The sequence below is a fragment of the Echiichthys vipera genome (genome assembly GCF_963691815.1).
Source record: "Echiichthys vipera genome assembly, chromosome: 7".
Taxonomy (NCBI): Eukaryota; Metazoa; Chordata; class Actinopteri; order Perciformes; family Trachinidae; genus Echiichthys; species Echiichthys vipera.
In genome coordinates this window covers 9,280,052-9,295,453 of record NC_139832.1, presented here as the reverse complement: position 1 = coordinate 9,295,453, position 15,402 = coordinate 9,280,052, and the positions used below count along the sequence as shown (strand labels likewise).

The window sequence follows — 15,402 nt, the reverse complement described above, 5'->3', positions numbered from 1 at the left end:
GTATAGATTATTAATATGTAGGTTGACTCAAATAGCAAACAAAAAAAATGATGTCCACACCCCTTTAGCACATGCCCAGTAATCAGGATATTGTAAATATTGTACAGAAAACGAATACGGACATTGATAAGAAACAAAATTATTGCAGAATAATGTATATAGTCATACGAATCATACCTCTAGTGTGTTTATATATCCATGTGTCACATGCCCATTACTCCTTATTTCTTCTATGTCCAGAAAGATTTAGCACAACGATTAACTAAAGCTCTCTGTATCTCAATAAGAAACATCAACATCTACATAGAATACTGAATTAAATTGGGAAGACGCAATAGTTTCCATGTAGTGCACTATTTCTGGAAACAGATGCATATGCCATAGAGTGTATGGTTATAAGTTAACCCTGTATTGTAAGCAAGACAGGCCATTTGCCTCTTTGAACTTTGCTCTTTTAACTACTTTTAAATAGACAGTCATGAATCGGAGAAGACTTGAGTTGAGACTAGAGTTATAAGAAGCTACGGAAAAAAACAGAAGAAGAATAAACTTTAAGAGATCCCTGAATTTGTCCCAAAACTTCTCCCTTCCCTCCACCTCCCATTGTAAACTACCACAGCAGAGCTGAACAGAACGCAATCTTTAATTTATAGTGTAGAGTGTATATGAAACCCCCCTCCTGTACTGTATATGTAATGTGTTTTAGCCCCCGGTGTGACGTGACATATCCAGATGGACTTCTGTGGTTTGGCAGCTCTCTTGTATTGTGTAGTCAGAGTACAGTTACCTTTTATTCAGATCATACCTAACGGGACTTCACCATGACCCACCATCCTTCCTCTTTGATTCTTGTTTGGCTAGTCCACCTCCTCCTCCTCCTCTGTCCATCAGAGGGCCTGTATACCTGCTGACCTCTCTGCAACGAGGCGCTCGCTCAGCTCCCACAGGCTGGCGGCGCTGCTCTGGTCTTGGGCCTGGATAGACGGCAGGCAACGGAAGCAGTTGTTGAAGTACATGCCGCCTATCCCCTCCAGCTCCGGAGCTACGGCACAGTACACCGTGGTGGCCGCCCCTTGTTGCTGTGGGCAGAGAAACACACAGAAAGAGAGACGTATTCAGCGGGCGACTTATGACTGAAACAACAAGAAGCCGCCAGCCTGCAGGAGGAGACAAACTACGGAGAACCCATTTACTGACGCAGACATCAGGACACGTCCTGTCCAGAGAAAAAGAGAGAGGACGAACAGCGGACACCGACCACATCGTTATGTCCTCTGTGGGACACACATCTACACACACAGAAAAAGAGACAACAGGACTGAATGTCAACAGGAAGAAAAAAAAAAAAGACTACACACGCTGTTTCTCCCCTCTCCCTGCAGCCCATGATGACTGGGTCATATTAACATGGGAGCAGCCCTTACTGTAAATATATTTATATACATATATTTATTTATTTATTTCACTACCCGGTGTGTACAGGACCTTTGGCTATATGGGACCATGAGAATGCTACAGATGTATAGACTCACAGTAGAGAGTTTGAGTACATGAAAACTACAACCAGCTTCTGTCTGGATGGGAATCACCAGGGAAACCACAGCTTTTATGTACAGTGTAAAAGAACAGGTTTAATGCCATGGTTATGAAAATGTATATTTTCACATGATGTGTATATGGGTTCAGCCAGGCTGTTAAAGTTGAGAATAAGTACTGGAAAAGATGCAAGTAAAATTCTGTAGCTACATGTTTAAATCAGAAGTTGGTCGGTTAATAGACAAGCTATATTTTCACAGACAATACACACACAAACACACATGCACCACAAGGCTTTCCCTCTGGTCTCTTTTTCAGTAAGTCCCCTGGTTTTTTTTAGGCAAAAAATGTTTAAATCTGAAGATCACTCAAGTCTCAACCCAGAAATTGACTCTGTTTCATGTCGTCTCAAGCAGAGACACACTGTAAAAGTAAAACAGTATTTGGACACAACCTGCTAAGTTCTCTAATACAGCCTGCCCCATCAGTCAGTAATTAGGAGGGATATTCTTGGAGGAGGGAGATTTCTGTGACATTTCAAAATGAAAGTTGAAACTGCAGCAGAATAAACACGTCAGAGAGAATTACACACATAACCCAACTGCTCAAAGAGGGATCTTTCATGTTGCAGCTCGGGCTAAAAGCTGCTGTGACAGCTTCCCTGCAAACTCCGGCGCTGGAGACGACTTCTATACGGCCACATTAAATGGCTCGCCTCTTTATCTCCCAATAAGAGGCAGCGAGAGTGGGATGGGGGGCAGAGAGAGTGAGAGGGAACACTGATGTGAAGGCTGAGGACTAATGTTTAGCACAGAGCACTGGCACACAGTAAGACAACCCCATATACACAATCGTCAAACATGGGCAAGACATACAAACATACACACATGCATAATGGAGCCACGTTACATGCCAACTGTTTGAACAGCTTCCTAAAGCAGTTGTGAAACACACATGAAGTGGAAAGCATTTATACTTTCATACAAAAGTACAAAGATATGCACATAGATGCAAATGCAATGAACAAAATTCACACACAAACTAGATTCTATAAAATATTTTTCTCATCAACACACACAAACCCACACACAACCCCCTCAAAGCTCCAGGAAAACTTCCGCCAGGAGGAGCCCTGGTGAGTAACGTCGCAGCAGCAGATTGAGTGTGTTTGAAGTGCAGTGTGATGAGAGAGCTGGTAAACAGCAGATGAAAAGGCTGCATCTCTCTGTGTGCCGCTGTCTGTCTCACCTGCCAGTGGGGCGATAACTTCATCCACATCACATGTCGCCATATCAAAGACAGACAAATGCCAAGCAGTGTCTCCGAGTTGCAGGTTCACACGCACTCAGTTTAACTCATCTCCCTCGCTTAGGGCATCTGATTTAGCTCATCTGAAAGCTAAATGCCTTTTAAACCCCACTGAAGATTTCAGTGCTGCTTGCTCTGACTCGCTGACGCCCCCTTGAACTTGGCTGACTTTCAAAGCAGTTTTTTTGTGTCCAGTTAGCAAACACTGGTCCTGCTGCAAGTTGAAATATTGATAACAAAAAAAATCACTTTTATAATCCAGATTTATATGGCTGACTTCATGATAATGTCTTCAAGATTTTTTTTTAATCACAAAGGTGCTTCCATTTTTCCAAGAGTCAACACTGTTTCTCTATGTGCTGCAACAGTCCAGTTAACAGTACATGGAGCAGTACATTGACTGTGTGTCCAGCAATGTGCTGTCTTACTGGTGTTTAGCTCATCCCCCTCACCACTTGACCCTGTGACCTCTGTAGAAGATAAGGCTGATGAGATTAGGCATTAACATGCTCAACCACCCACCACGGCCATCTATCATTGTGTGTGTGTGTTTGCAGATAGGAGGCAAGGGGTGTACGAGGTAGCGAGAAAGAGAACAAGAGGGGTTATGCAGCAACCTCGATACACTTACACAATTAGACATAAACACATATAGTGTTCATATGTGCATGCCTGAACACAAGCATGCGCATGCACACGAGCACGAACACATACGCAAATAAACATTTGGGACAATCTACATGAAAATTATATCACTGAACCATTGTGCACCATACACATCTGTGGTGTAACAGCCATTTCTAACCCATGTGAAACTGTAGATTATGCCTGTAAATTTAGCTGTCTACAAACCGATGGAGTTTGCTGTGTGTCTTTCTATCTCCTGCAACTAAATGTGAATCATTACCTTGTGTACAGTAGTTTTCAGAGCAACATCTGTGGTGTTTTAGAGCTCTTCTCTACTACGCAGAGCTGTGGACTTTGACTTGACATGAGACTTCTGACTGGATAACATAATCATATGCCACAATTGGCCACGGTCAGGTCATTGCAAAGGTTTTGTAGCTGTAGTTAATAAAGTGCATTAATTAATCATTGTGACTAAAATGTATGATTGTTGTGCCGCCCTGCCTATTGCTGTGCAATTGGCCTATTCAGAAAGCCACTCTCGTGGATCCACCTACTACATATATTTAAAGTTATTTCTTATTTTTCTTTCAATGATCTACTGGACTGCAGTGAGGAGACTTGGTCTCAGCGTTGTAAAACATTATTTTAAAAGAACATTCAGAGACCTGAAAGACTCCAATGAAGACTTCAGACTTGACCAGGACTGGTTTGAATTACGTAAAACATTGCTTGAACATTCCCCAAAAGAAAAAACAGCTCTGTTATTACCACACTGATTTGGGGAGGGGGAAGATGAGACAGATGAAGTGCACCAAAACAACCCTAAATATTTAAACGATCCTCTATGCTATTATAGAAAATAAAGATCACTGCACCACAGCAATATGACAAACCAAAGGAGCAGGACAGTTCTTGTGTGTATAACTGCTTTTGTGGGTAAAAAGAACACAACCAAATGCTGAGAAAATACTCAAAACAAACACAAAACTGCAATAAGCTGACTGCAGATAAGCAGCAATGAGCCTGCACTTAGCCTGGGATCCACTACTACGGCTCTGGAACTGCTCTGGGATCAGATCCAAGTCTTCCAATCTCAGTATCGACTCAATACCCATGGACCTCATGGACTTGCAATAGAAATTTCCTTGTATAGTGCTACGCAATAATCAGTTGCTGAAAACTCCTTATTGAACATATTCAAAAGCAGAAAGGATATGTGGGGGAGATGTGATGTTGAATTAACAGTAATGTTACTTTGCCGTGTTCTGTTCTGTGTCTTCATCATTCAAGTTGTACTCAGCCGTATGAGCTTTCTCTGACCCTATGCATGTGACCCTTCACCCCCACATCTGTAGTTATGACATTGACCTCTCCCTCTGACCTGGATGTAAATAAACCCAGTACTGTAGAGCAGTCTGTTTTTGGCCCATCCTTGTATATACAAACCTGTAAATACAAACAGCTATGCATGCTGAAAACCTAGCAATTCTTTCAGGTACTTTTATAATCCCCAAATTCTCATATGGCATGTGCTGAAAAAACAAAAAAGAATCATTTAAAAAAGTAGAAAAAAGAAAAGATTAAAAAAAAAAAAAGTTTAAAATAAATACGTTGATAATATTGTCAGGCAATATCCCCTCTTGGACAGTGTGTGTCGAGTCTTCCTGTTTTCTTACTCCTGTGGGTGGTTCTCTTCCTTTGCCTGTCCTTCTGTGTTTCTGCTCACCATCTGTGTCAGTTGTTGTCAGTTGGCATTTGTACAGCAGCGAGGGTTGAGGCAGAGCAGAAAAGAGAGGGGGAGCGTTCACCAGCTGACCTCTGTGATGGCACTCCAATTCAGCAGCATTGCTATATGTTGGCAAATGTATTTATGCTTGGGACTCAATTTGAGAAGTTGAGTTGCTGGCATGAACCGCAGATCAGTACAGCATATGTCCATTCTTGATGTGAAGGCCCTCTGGATATGCAGCAAGTCAAGAAAATAGTTTTGGTCGGAACCAAACATTAGATTTTTTAAAAAAAAAATACTTTTTGGTAGCCTGCTTGAAGTTTGGTAACTTGTCAATCACAGACAAGCAGCATCCTGTGATTTGAAGTACCCGTTGTGTAGTTCTATAAGGTAAAAGAGTGCTGCTGATGTTCTGCAAATACTTGTACAGTAAACATCAGATTTTTTTCTCATCTGTAAGTGGTAAAACACCTGAATTCTGAAGGTACTTGATGAATACAACATATTTTCTACAGTTCCATGTAATAAGGCTACAGCATGCATTTGGAAAGTATTTCCTGGCTTGTAGCCCCAGTAAAGGGATCAGGAGCAGTGCAGTTTTTGCCTCAGCCCTCTGCCCGGCCTTGTGGACTGGCTATCCTGAAAGTGGGATTCCAAAGGGTTTGTGATTCTGTTTCAGGAATGTTTTTTTTTTCCCAGCCTGTGATGTTTCAAATAGATGGAGGTGTCTGATTTTTAATCTGTGCTAAAGATATTTTACATTTAATAAATAACCATTGAAATCAAACACTGTTATTGCATTCCATTTATGTCTCGTGTGTGTGTGTGTGTGTGTGTGTGTGTGTGTGTGTGTGTGTGTGTGTGTGTGTGTGTGTGTGTGTGTGTGTGTGTGTGTGTGTGTGTGTGTGTGTGTGTGTGTGTGTGTGTGTGTGTGTGTGTGTGTGTGTGTGTGTGTGTGTGTATGTGTGCAGAGCTATCTCTGCCCTCAGCAGTGGTAACCTCTGCGAGCCGACAGCTCAGCTGAGCGTGCCCGGGCCAGCTGTAAAGGGAATCCTGGGTAACGCGGTCCCCTCGGATAAACAAGCTGTCCCTCCATTCAGCTTGACCACTCAACCTAGAGGATAGGAGATTAGCACCTCAAACACCTCAGCGCACACTTCAGATAGTACTCTGACACTCACCCCTGTGACTCCGTGATGACCTCTGTCAACCTGACTGAGGTAGGCCAAAGGTCACAGTAGATGTAAGCAAGTGAGCTGCTGTGCATTTTTTCAGTTCTACAGTAGCATGATGAAATAATCCACCAGGACTCTACACATGATTTGTTTTAACACATCCAACATGCCATCGGCTTTATTCGAGTGGAGGCCATGTTTATAATCTGACTGCGAGCTTGTTTGGATCCCCAGAGAATGACCAGCTTTCCTCATCATGGGTCTCCCCAGTGATTAGCCTACCCCTGGTCATCTGTATGCACTAAACTCTATTTCATACCCTCCATTAGTCCACAGGCGGATGGCTAATACTACACCTACGGGCAGTGTGCTCCCCTGAGGGGCATTAAGGACAGGATGGAAGGACCAGCCTCCTCCCTCCCTCCTTCTCTTTCCATTCCTTCATCATGCCTGCTTAATCTCTCTCAGTCTGTCAGCCTTGCCCCCTGCTCCTTCCTCAGCCCTGTTCTTTTCCATCAGCCATCTGCAGATCCCTTTTCCCCTGCAGCCCCATCCCCCTTCGGCCTCATAACTTACAGGACTGGGCATACTGTAGCTGAGGTCTCATGGGTAAACGGTCATAGAAGGACCTCTTGGAGGTAAATGGATCCCTTTCCCTGGAGTCCACGATCACAGATGAGCCCTGTTGACATTCTTTCTTTCTATATAAGTGAGCAGAGTGATTTAGTAGAAGATGAGAAGGCAGAGAGAGAAAGGAGCAGAGGAATAAACTATGTAAGAGTGACAGGAACACAACACAAAGCGCAGCAGAAACCCCCACTTGCACTATCTCTCTATCTTTCTCTCTGCGGCCCTCCCTTCACCCCTTTTGTGCCAGATAAGATCAACGGAGTGTCAGTCATCAACAGCCTCCTGTCAGACTGTGATTGTTCATCTGTTTTGTGTGCGTGTGTGTAAATTTGCAGTCCAATGCGACATCGCTGCATACATTTAATGCCTGCATGTCCGAGGGAACAATAGAAAAGGAAGTGAGGAACGAGGTGGAGGGAATGCAAAGGACAAGAGGTAGAGGGGGGGCATAAAAATGAGCGGAGGGACAAGGAGAGAAGAGAAGGAAACGAAGGAGAGGAGGAGCTGAGGGAGCTAGGACACAAGGCATCCAAGGGGAAAACGACGAGGAGTCAGAAGGACTTGCGCAGCGACTGTGAAACTATCTCATTTTTATCTTGCGAGAGGACTTCCGAAGTGATCCGCACAACCTAATTATTTTCCCCTAATAAAAGCAACATATGCTAAGACAATAAAAGGCCTTATTGGACACCTATTCATTAAAGAGGAGCAGTAAAAGGAGCAGGACTCTGGCACAGGGATTAGCTTTTAAAAGGGCTTTTCTCTGGCTGGAAATGGCCTTAGTCTTCCTTTAGCACGCCCATATGGGTGCATAGCCCGCCATAAAAGATCTGAATTATACATGAAGAGGCCTGGCTGCTTTATTGGCTGTGATCTGCTTTTTCACTATCACCTGATTGTGTGAGATACCTCAAAGTTTGGACCGAATCACTCTTGGATCTCCTCTGCTGTGTATGAACACAAGGCATGCAGTTGTGAGTGAAGAAATGCTCAAATGTAAAGTACATATTGGTAACGACAACCATTCAGAAGCAGTAAGATGAGCCATAATTCACAAAAGTTGGTCACGTTAGTAACACCTGGTTGAAATAACGCATGCTGGTGACTCAAGTCTGACAGTTTGACACGGTGAAGTCATTATTCCATATGGTCAATGTACTGTAAGTGTCAGTATGTTTCTATTATGAGCAGAGCAATGCTGTCTGTGTGTCGGTATGTGAGTGTGTGATGAGCTGGTGTAATAGGGCCACACACAGGTGTGTGTATGCTCACCTCCTCACTGATGCACCAGCTAATTGGTCTCCTGCGGCAACCTGACATATTCACACACTCACAATCTCCCACACGCACACATTTTCAGGTGTGCATATACCGAAATATACACACACACACACACACACTCATACATAGACACACACACACACACACACAGACACACACTCATACATACACACACACACACACACACACACACACACGCACATGTACAATATACTGTGCAATAGTTATGTCCACATGTATAGAGTGTGCAAATATGAACACGTGCAAACACAACCATGCATGCGCCCACATGCACAGGCAGCCCGCAGAGTGTATTTCCAAATGAACTCATTATCACAGTGCTGACTCCAAGTGAAGAATGACACCCTAACAGACTGCTCATACAGTACACACACCCACTGTAAATTACTGTAAAAGAAAAGAAAAACCAATGACCAGAAAGACATACTGTAAAACACAAGCTATGAAAGAAAATGTACCCAAAAACCAAAAAATCTCTAAGCTAGCTCCGAAATTCAAAGTGTTATTTCTCCACCAAAGCAAACGGCAGAAGGAACACAATGCAAACATGATCTGGCTTTTTGTTATGTTAAATACCGGTCATGATAGCAGCCGTCACTCCGCCAGCAGACATGCACCCGGCTGTAACAATCACTGCGAATACAATCCCAAAAGTTAACATTACAACTGGGAAGGGAGCCGCATTGTTCAACAGAGCAGAGATACATTTTAAAGCTATCACACAAAGCAGAAAGGGAAATGTATTTTTAGGCAAATGACTTACATGGTTGGAAAAATTATTGTAAATGAAGTAGTGTAGTTCCACTGAATGCACACAAAGCAGGCTTCAGTTACAAACTAAAATGTTTGTCTGAGATCTTTCCTCCACGGCTGAATGACATATATTTTTTATCCTCAATATTCTGTTTGTTTGCTTTTCATTTTAAGCATAAGTTAAGTTAATCTTCCTCTTTGGCTGTAGTATGAAATTAAAAAAAAGTCTGTTCACATTGTCTATCCTGCTCATAACCCATTCTCCTACCCCGCCCCCACTCCTTCCCTCGTGGTGGAGGTCGAGAGAGGGATGTTCTGTTTTAAATAAGAAGGCTGCACTGGCCCATTAAACTCTGATAGTAATGATATTAATTTGGCAGGAACGTGTCATTTTCACAGGAGAGCAACTAGCTGAACTGTCATTACGCACACACTTACGCACACGCGTAGGCGAAGCATTCTGTCTCACTCACACCGCCTCTTTCACACACTTGCACGCAAAAGCATGAGCTCTCTCTCTGGCCCTCTCTCTCTCTCTCACACACACACACACAGACCAGGAACATGTCACAGGAGAGCAGCTAGCGGTAACATTATGAGAGAGTCGAAGAGATCTGCTAATGGGATAGATTAGTGTGCCCTTGGTCACAACGGCCACAATGGAGCGACTGGAGCTGTGACTTATATCCATGTCCCCCCTGTTCACCCCCTCTTTACTCTCCTCTATAGCACTTTCTCCTGCTTCTCTTTCTCTGACCCCTTCTTCTTCTCTTCCCTCTGATACTCAAGAGCTTCTCATTTTGTCTGTCTCCTGCTTTAGCCTCTATGGGGCAGACTTGTCGTCACCAGGTTTATGACTGGGTGCTGGAAACTTCATGAGAACAGAAGTCGAGGGAAGATCGGGGAGATCAGATCTGTTTGTGTTTCTTTGCACAGTGACACATTATCAGAATTGTTATTTTTCTATCTATGGGTCTTTGTCAATGGAGCCTAATGAGAACAGAGGGCCTCACTAATCAATAAATGAATAAAATTGATGGCAATCACAATCAAGTGTTAGTTGCATGCTAAATGGAAAGCTATCACAATCAACAAGATTGCACTAAAATGTTTGAATTTATATTACAGATTATCTATTTTTGTTCAAATCTAATGTAGAAGTTTGGGTCCGATCATGTTTCCATGTTGCCAACTTGATATTAATATTTGAAGTGGTCAAAGTGAATGCATGTCGAAGTTTGTATCTGTGTGTTCATGTGCAAGTAAGAAAACCTGAGAATAAGATGAAATGGCAGAGAGGAGATAGCGAGATTGATAGAAAACCTCGTCTAAGGTAAAAAGGTAGAAAAGCAGGTGTAAAGTTACTCTTGGGGCAAAAAATGAAGGGCGTGCGGAGCGTTGACCTTTCCTTATTATAAGTCATAGACAGTTGTTATCCCTACCAAAGAACAATCAAGGGAGGTCACTTTACCTTTAAAGTCCTTTAATGTAGTTGCCACCCTGCATGAGAGAATTTCCTGAGTGATGGCTTCAATGAGGAAATTTAGTGTCAGTAAGCAAAAAGGACACCACTACAGTGAATGCACATGCTTATATATTTTTTCTCTGTGTGCGTTTGATAAAACTATACATTAGCAAATATGTAATGTTTTATCTGTGTTTGAGTCACTGTGCTGCATTTATCAGGCTATGACATTAATAAGATCTGTCCTGTCTCGTCTCTATAACACTGCTAAATATACTCACACACAAACACCATCTCTCTGGCGCACACACACATACACAGGACATTCAAACACACATTGAGCCTCAAAGCAGTAGAAACACTTCAGAAGGATGTGCCTAGGCATTGTGCAGCATAAGAACAAACCTTTACCTATTTTTATTGGTATGCTGATCCATGTGTGTGTGTGTTTGTGAGATAGTGTGAGAGTGTGTGTCCCAATATGCTCCTGTGAGTATGTGTGTGAGCGCATGTATGGGTGTGTTTCCGTGTGTGTCCACGCTGACCCCATCTCGGCACTCCTGACCGGTTGAATGCAGGCTGCATAAATTAGTGCTGATGCTCTGCGATGTAATTATGCTGCTGTCAGGACGGCCCCTCTACTCAAATTCATTTTAATAAAGTTGGTCTCCAAGGTTACCGACCGGGGGTCACCTTCGGTGTCAGCCCCTATGGATCGCGCCCACGGAACGTTCTGAAAGTCTGTGGTCAGACTACGGTAACACCTTAACACGACAGCCTGAACCCCCCATCCCACACACCCCACCACCACAACACAAACACAACAACCACCAGCTTACTCAGGATGGAGAGAGGCAGTTGGCAGAAAGGAGAAGGGAGGAAACAAGAATGGAAGAGAAAGAGAAATGAAGAGGGGGTAAAGAGAGAGAGAAAACTGTTCAAATGGAAAGGTAGAATAGAAAATGTGGAGGAAGGGGGGGGGGTGAAAAGAGAGAGGCGGGAGAATGAAAAAAGCAATAAAAATGCGACAAAAAGAGTAAAAAAGACAGGAGGAGAAAAAAGGGAAAAGGGGTAGAGGGACAAGGAGAGTGCAAGGGAGTGTCTCTCCTGGGCAGATGGCGGGGTGTATTCTCATTTGTCCTGCTACAGTGTGTGTGTGTGCTTACACTAACCTCCAGGGCAGAGCTGCAGCACAGAACACGCTCTCAATTAGCCAATAACACAGCCCTACGCACACAGCTGGGAGTAGGAACAGACACTGCTCTACACAACAAATAGTTAAACATGCACGGACAGTAGACATTGCCATACCACCAGCTGAATTAAGTCCCTTATAAATAAATCCTGTTTGATTTTCAAATATCAGATTACTGGATGTTTCAGTGCTTAAAGACAGTAGAGGTTATGCAGGTATACCAGTGGTGCTCGAAGTGATTTCTCATATCTCATTTCGTCTTCGTAGACATATTTCAAAGAAAAATTGAGGCTTAAAACTAATCTGCTGGATGTTCTTTATTAAATGACAGATTTAAATTGACAAATGTTCAGACTCTTAAGCTGTATGCATTAATTTTTTTTTTTAAATTAGTGTTTTTTTCATTGTTTTAATAGGTTTTTGCTTTCTTGTACTACTTTTAAATATTTGTTTCACTTGCTTTTGAGTTTACACTTGTGCAGTGGGATTAGCTGAGTTGAAAAAGGTATTAAATTGACACTGCAACCCCTCATTTCTGATGCAATTGTATGTGAGTAAAGAGAAGAAAATAGGAACAATGGTATAAAATAGGAACAATGGCAAAACTGTTTCTGTTTGTTTCTGAGCTATCATCAAGTCCACCCACGATGGAAGTTGTATGCTGTGAATATTGTAAACTGTGATATTGAAAAAGTGTTTGACGGACCAGATTCAATTCAATTCAATTCAATTCAATTTTATTTATAGTGTCGAATCATAACAAAAGTTATCTCAGGACACTTTACAGAGTAGGTAAAGACCACACTCAATGACTTATTTATGATTTACATAGACCCAACAATTCCCCGTAGAGTACGGTGGCAACGAAAACCTTCCCTATAACAGGCAGGAACGTCGGACAGACCCAGCTCAGATTCACCCAAACACTCTCCCTGCACTCTCTTTGGTCTGCTATCATTTGGTGTGTGAGAGTGTTTAGCCCAGCTGTGCAGGCCAGGGTGACTTTGAGTGCCTGTGTAATAGTTACAGCAGCACGCTTTGTTAGCTGCAAGTAATTTATGGTTGAACTGGCCCGATAGTCTGATACGATCGACTGCCCTGACTGTCTTTACCAGCCGGCCCCAAAGACACAGACGAAGACTCTATCTGAGGGGAGGAGGTAAGAAAGAGACACAGAGGGAAAGATGAAGACGGTGGGCTGCAAGGCGACTTAAATTGTCGCTACAGGAGGGACATATCTGGATTTAGACTGTAAGATGCAGAGACATAATAAAGCAAAAATGAGTGTGACAAAAGCGCACCGAGGAATGAGTAATGCAGGTGAACGGAGGGTGAGCGAAATGAAAGAGTTGCAGAGCAGTTAAGTTCTCAGCATCTCTCTTGAGGTGTGCTGAGAATTAGATTGCATTAAAGACTGACAGTCCATTCATCTGAACCATACCAAGAAGGGACATTTAGTTAATTGAATGATTAATAAATTCAGCTCAGTCACACTATTTCACTCCGGTGTTGGCTTTGGATAAAAATGTCTGCCAAATGGGAGAAGTCATATATCACTTGTTTGAAACCCTAAGACTGGCACTGAGCATCAATATAACTTCACAGTCCAGCTGTGTATACAGTATACAGTATACAGTGAGTTGTACATAGTGAGTTGTTTAATCTTGTGTTCTATCTGTCTTCCTGTCTGTTTCATCATGTGAAGTTTTTTGTTGCTGGCTCATCATTACGTCTGTCTGTGAGACGTGAGTCCTCCACCTCAAACAAAAGTGCAACTGGAAAGCCAACCAACACCTGTCTTTCTAATATGAACAGACAAACACAAGCCTCTACGCCCACTTAGCTACACCTTCCATTCCTAGATAAAGACAGGCACATACCCTTGCTCTACATATACCTTTCTTTCACCCCCTCCCCTAATCCAGTTAGGCAGGAACATCCTCACCCTTCTCCTTCCTCTCTCTTACCTTTTTCTCCAGGATCGGCTACTCTAATTCGCTCTGTCAGGCCAACCAGGTCCATGACTGTTGTCCTCCTTTCATCTCCCATCTTCAAACAGAATGAGGATGCTTTCATAACGCTGGGTGAGTGACAGGTAGGGGAGTCAGGTGGAGACAGACCGGTGATATGGTGAGTCACTTTGTCCTGTTTAAATACACTAATGGAGGATAAGAGGCCTGTCACAGGGACAGGTGTAGATAGGATGGGACAGAAGACTCAGACACCCATCTTTACTCATGGACGGTTTGTGAATGCGGAGGCGGGGATGTTTATTACATCAGATAGCAGGGGATGTTGTAGACGCTCTTTCCTCTCAGGGCGTAATGGCGTGAGGTAAAACTAAATTCAAGCTTTTTTGCCTTCAGAGAGAACAAAACAGCTTCTTAGTTAGCCACAGAACAACTGACTGATGTTTGCAAACACAGGAGTCCAAGAACAGTGTTTCCCTTATTCCTAGGTGGACCACTCCAATTTCAGTGTTACATTAACACACAAATCACTGGTGAACACACACACACGCACGCACACACGCACGCACACGCACGCACACACACACACACACACACACACACACACACACACACACACACACACACACACACACACACACACACACACACACACACACACACACACACACACACACACACACACACACACACACACACACACACACACACACACACACACACACACACACACACACACACACACACACACACACACACACACACACACACACTCATCTGAATCACGGCTTACACACCCAGTAGGCAGCCTTTTGGATAGATGGCACCTGCATACAGGAGGAGGGGGCACACAAATAGGATTGGAGAGTGGAAGGGGGTGCTTGGTGGTGGTGGCGGGGTGGGGGTGAGTCCATAAATAGGATTGTGTAGGAAGCAGGGCAAGCTAAATAGGATTGTAATGTACAGGAAGGGATGTATAAATAGGATATGAGAGTCAGAGCTGTGTTCTCACTAGTTCCACGTCCCTGTGGTGTAAGAGTTCTCTAAGACTGGCCTGCACCGTGTGTGTGTGTGTGTGTGTGTGTGTGTGTGTGTGTACAGGCCATTAATGTGAAGACTAATCTTGAGGCACCTGTCTCCTCAGGCAGAGTGTGACCTCCACTAGCCAGGTTCACCCATGTTTGTCCTCTCGTCGCATTCCTCACCTGCCCCCCCCCCCCCCTCCTTCCTCCACTCCTTCTTCTCCTCAATCCTCACGTCCCCGTCTTTTTTCATTTCTTTTAACTTTTGCCTATTTCATAAATGCGAACTGTATTTCTTTTGTTTCTCTTTCTCACTGCTTGACCTCTTTGAACAGGTAAACTGTCACTCTTGCTGGGTGCACACGGCCCCCCTGCAAGAGAGGTCGACAGTCAAAGATCCATCTCCCGCTCCCTCTCTCTCTCTACTTTTGGGGTCAGTGGGCTTTGGGAGCTGTCAGCTCAGTGCTGGTGTCTACTGGCTGACGGACTAAGGTCAAAGATCAGGGGTCAGGAGTTAGAGGACAGGATGTGACCCTAAAGACAAACAGCATGGGGAGAGGGTCATACCCTCGAAAGAGCTTGTCATTCTCCACACAGGGGGTAATAGTGTGGGCATACAAACAGTGTGTGCATGAAAGTGTTTGGATCTCTCATATTTACATGTTGATGCCCACTTTGTTTTGCATA

The 15,402-nt window shown here is 43.5% G+C and overlaps 1 protein-coding gene across 1 annotated transcript in view; it reads right to left on the bottom strand.

The window, feature by feature from the left end:
• Nucleotides 1-637: 637 nt before the first annotated feature.
• The window catches only part of wwox (WW domain containing oxidoreductase), a 132,176-nt gene continuing 117,411 nt past the window's right edge, over nucleotides 638-15,402 (bottom strand). Inside the window, exon 9 of the mRNA XM_083917479.1 lies at nucleotides 638-1,079. Within this exon, the coding sequence (XP_083773605.1) occupies nucleotides 888-1,079 (192 nt within the window). The 3' untranslated portion in view covers nucleotides 638-887. The remainder of the gene's footprint in view (nucleotides 1,080-15,402) is intronic.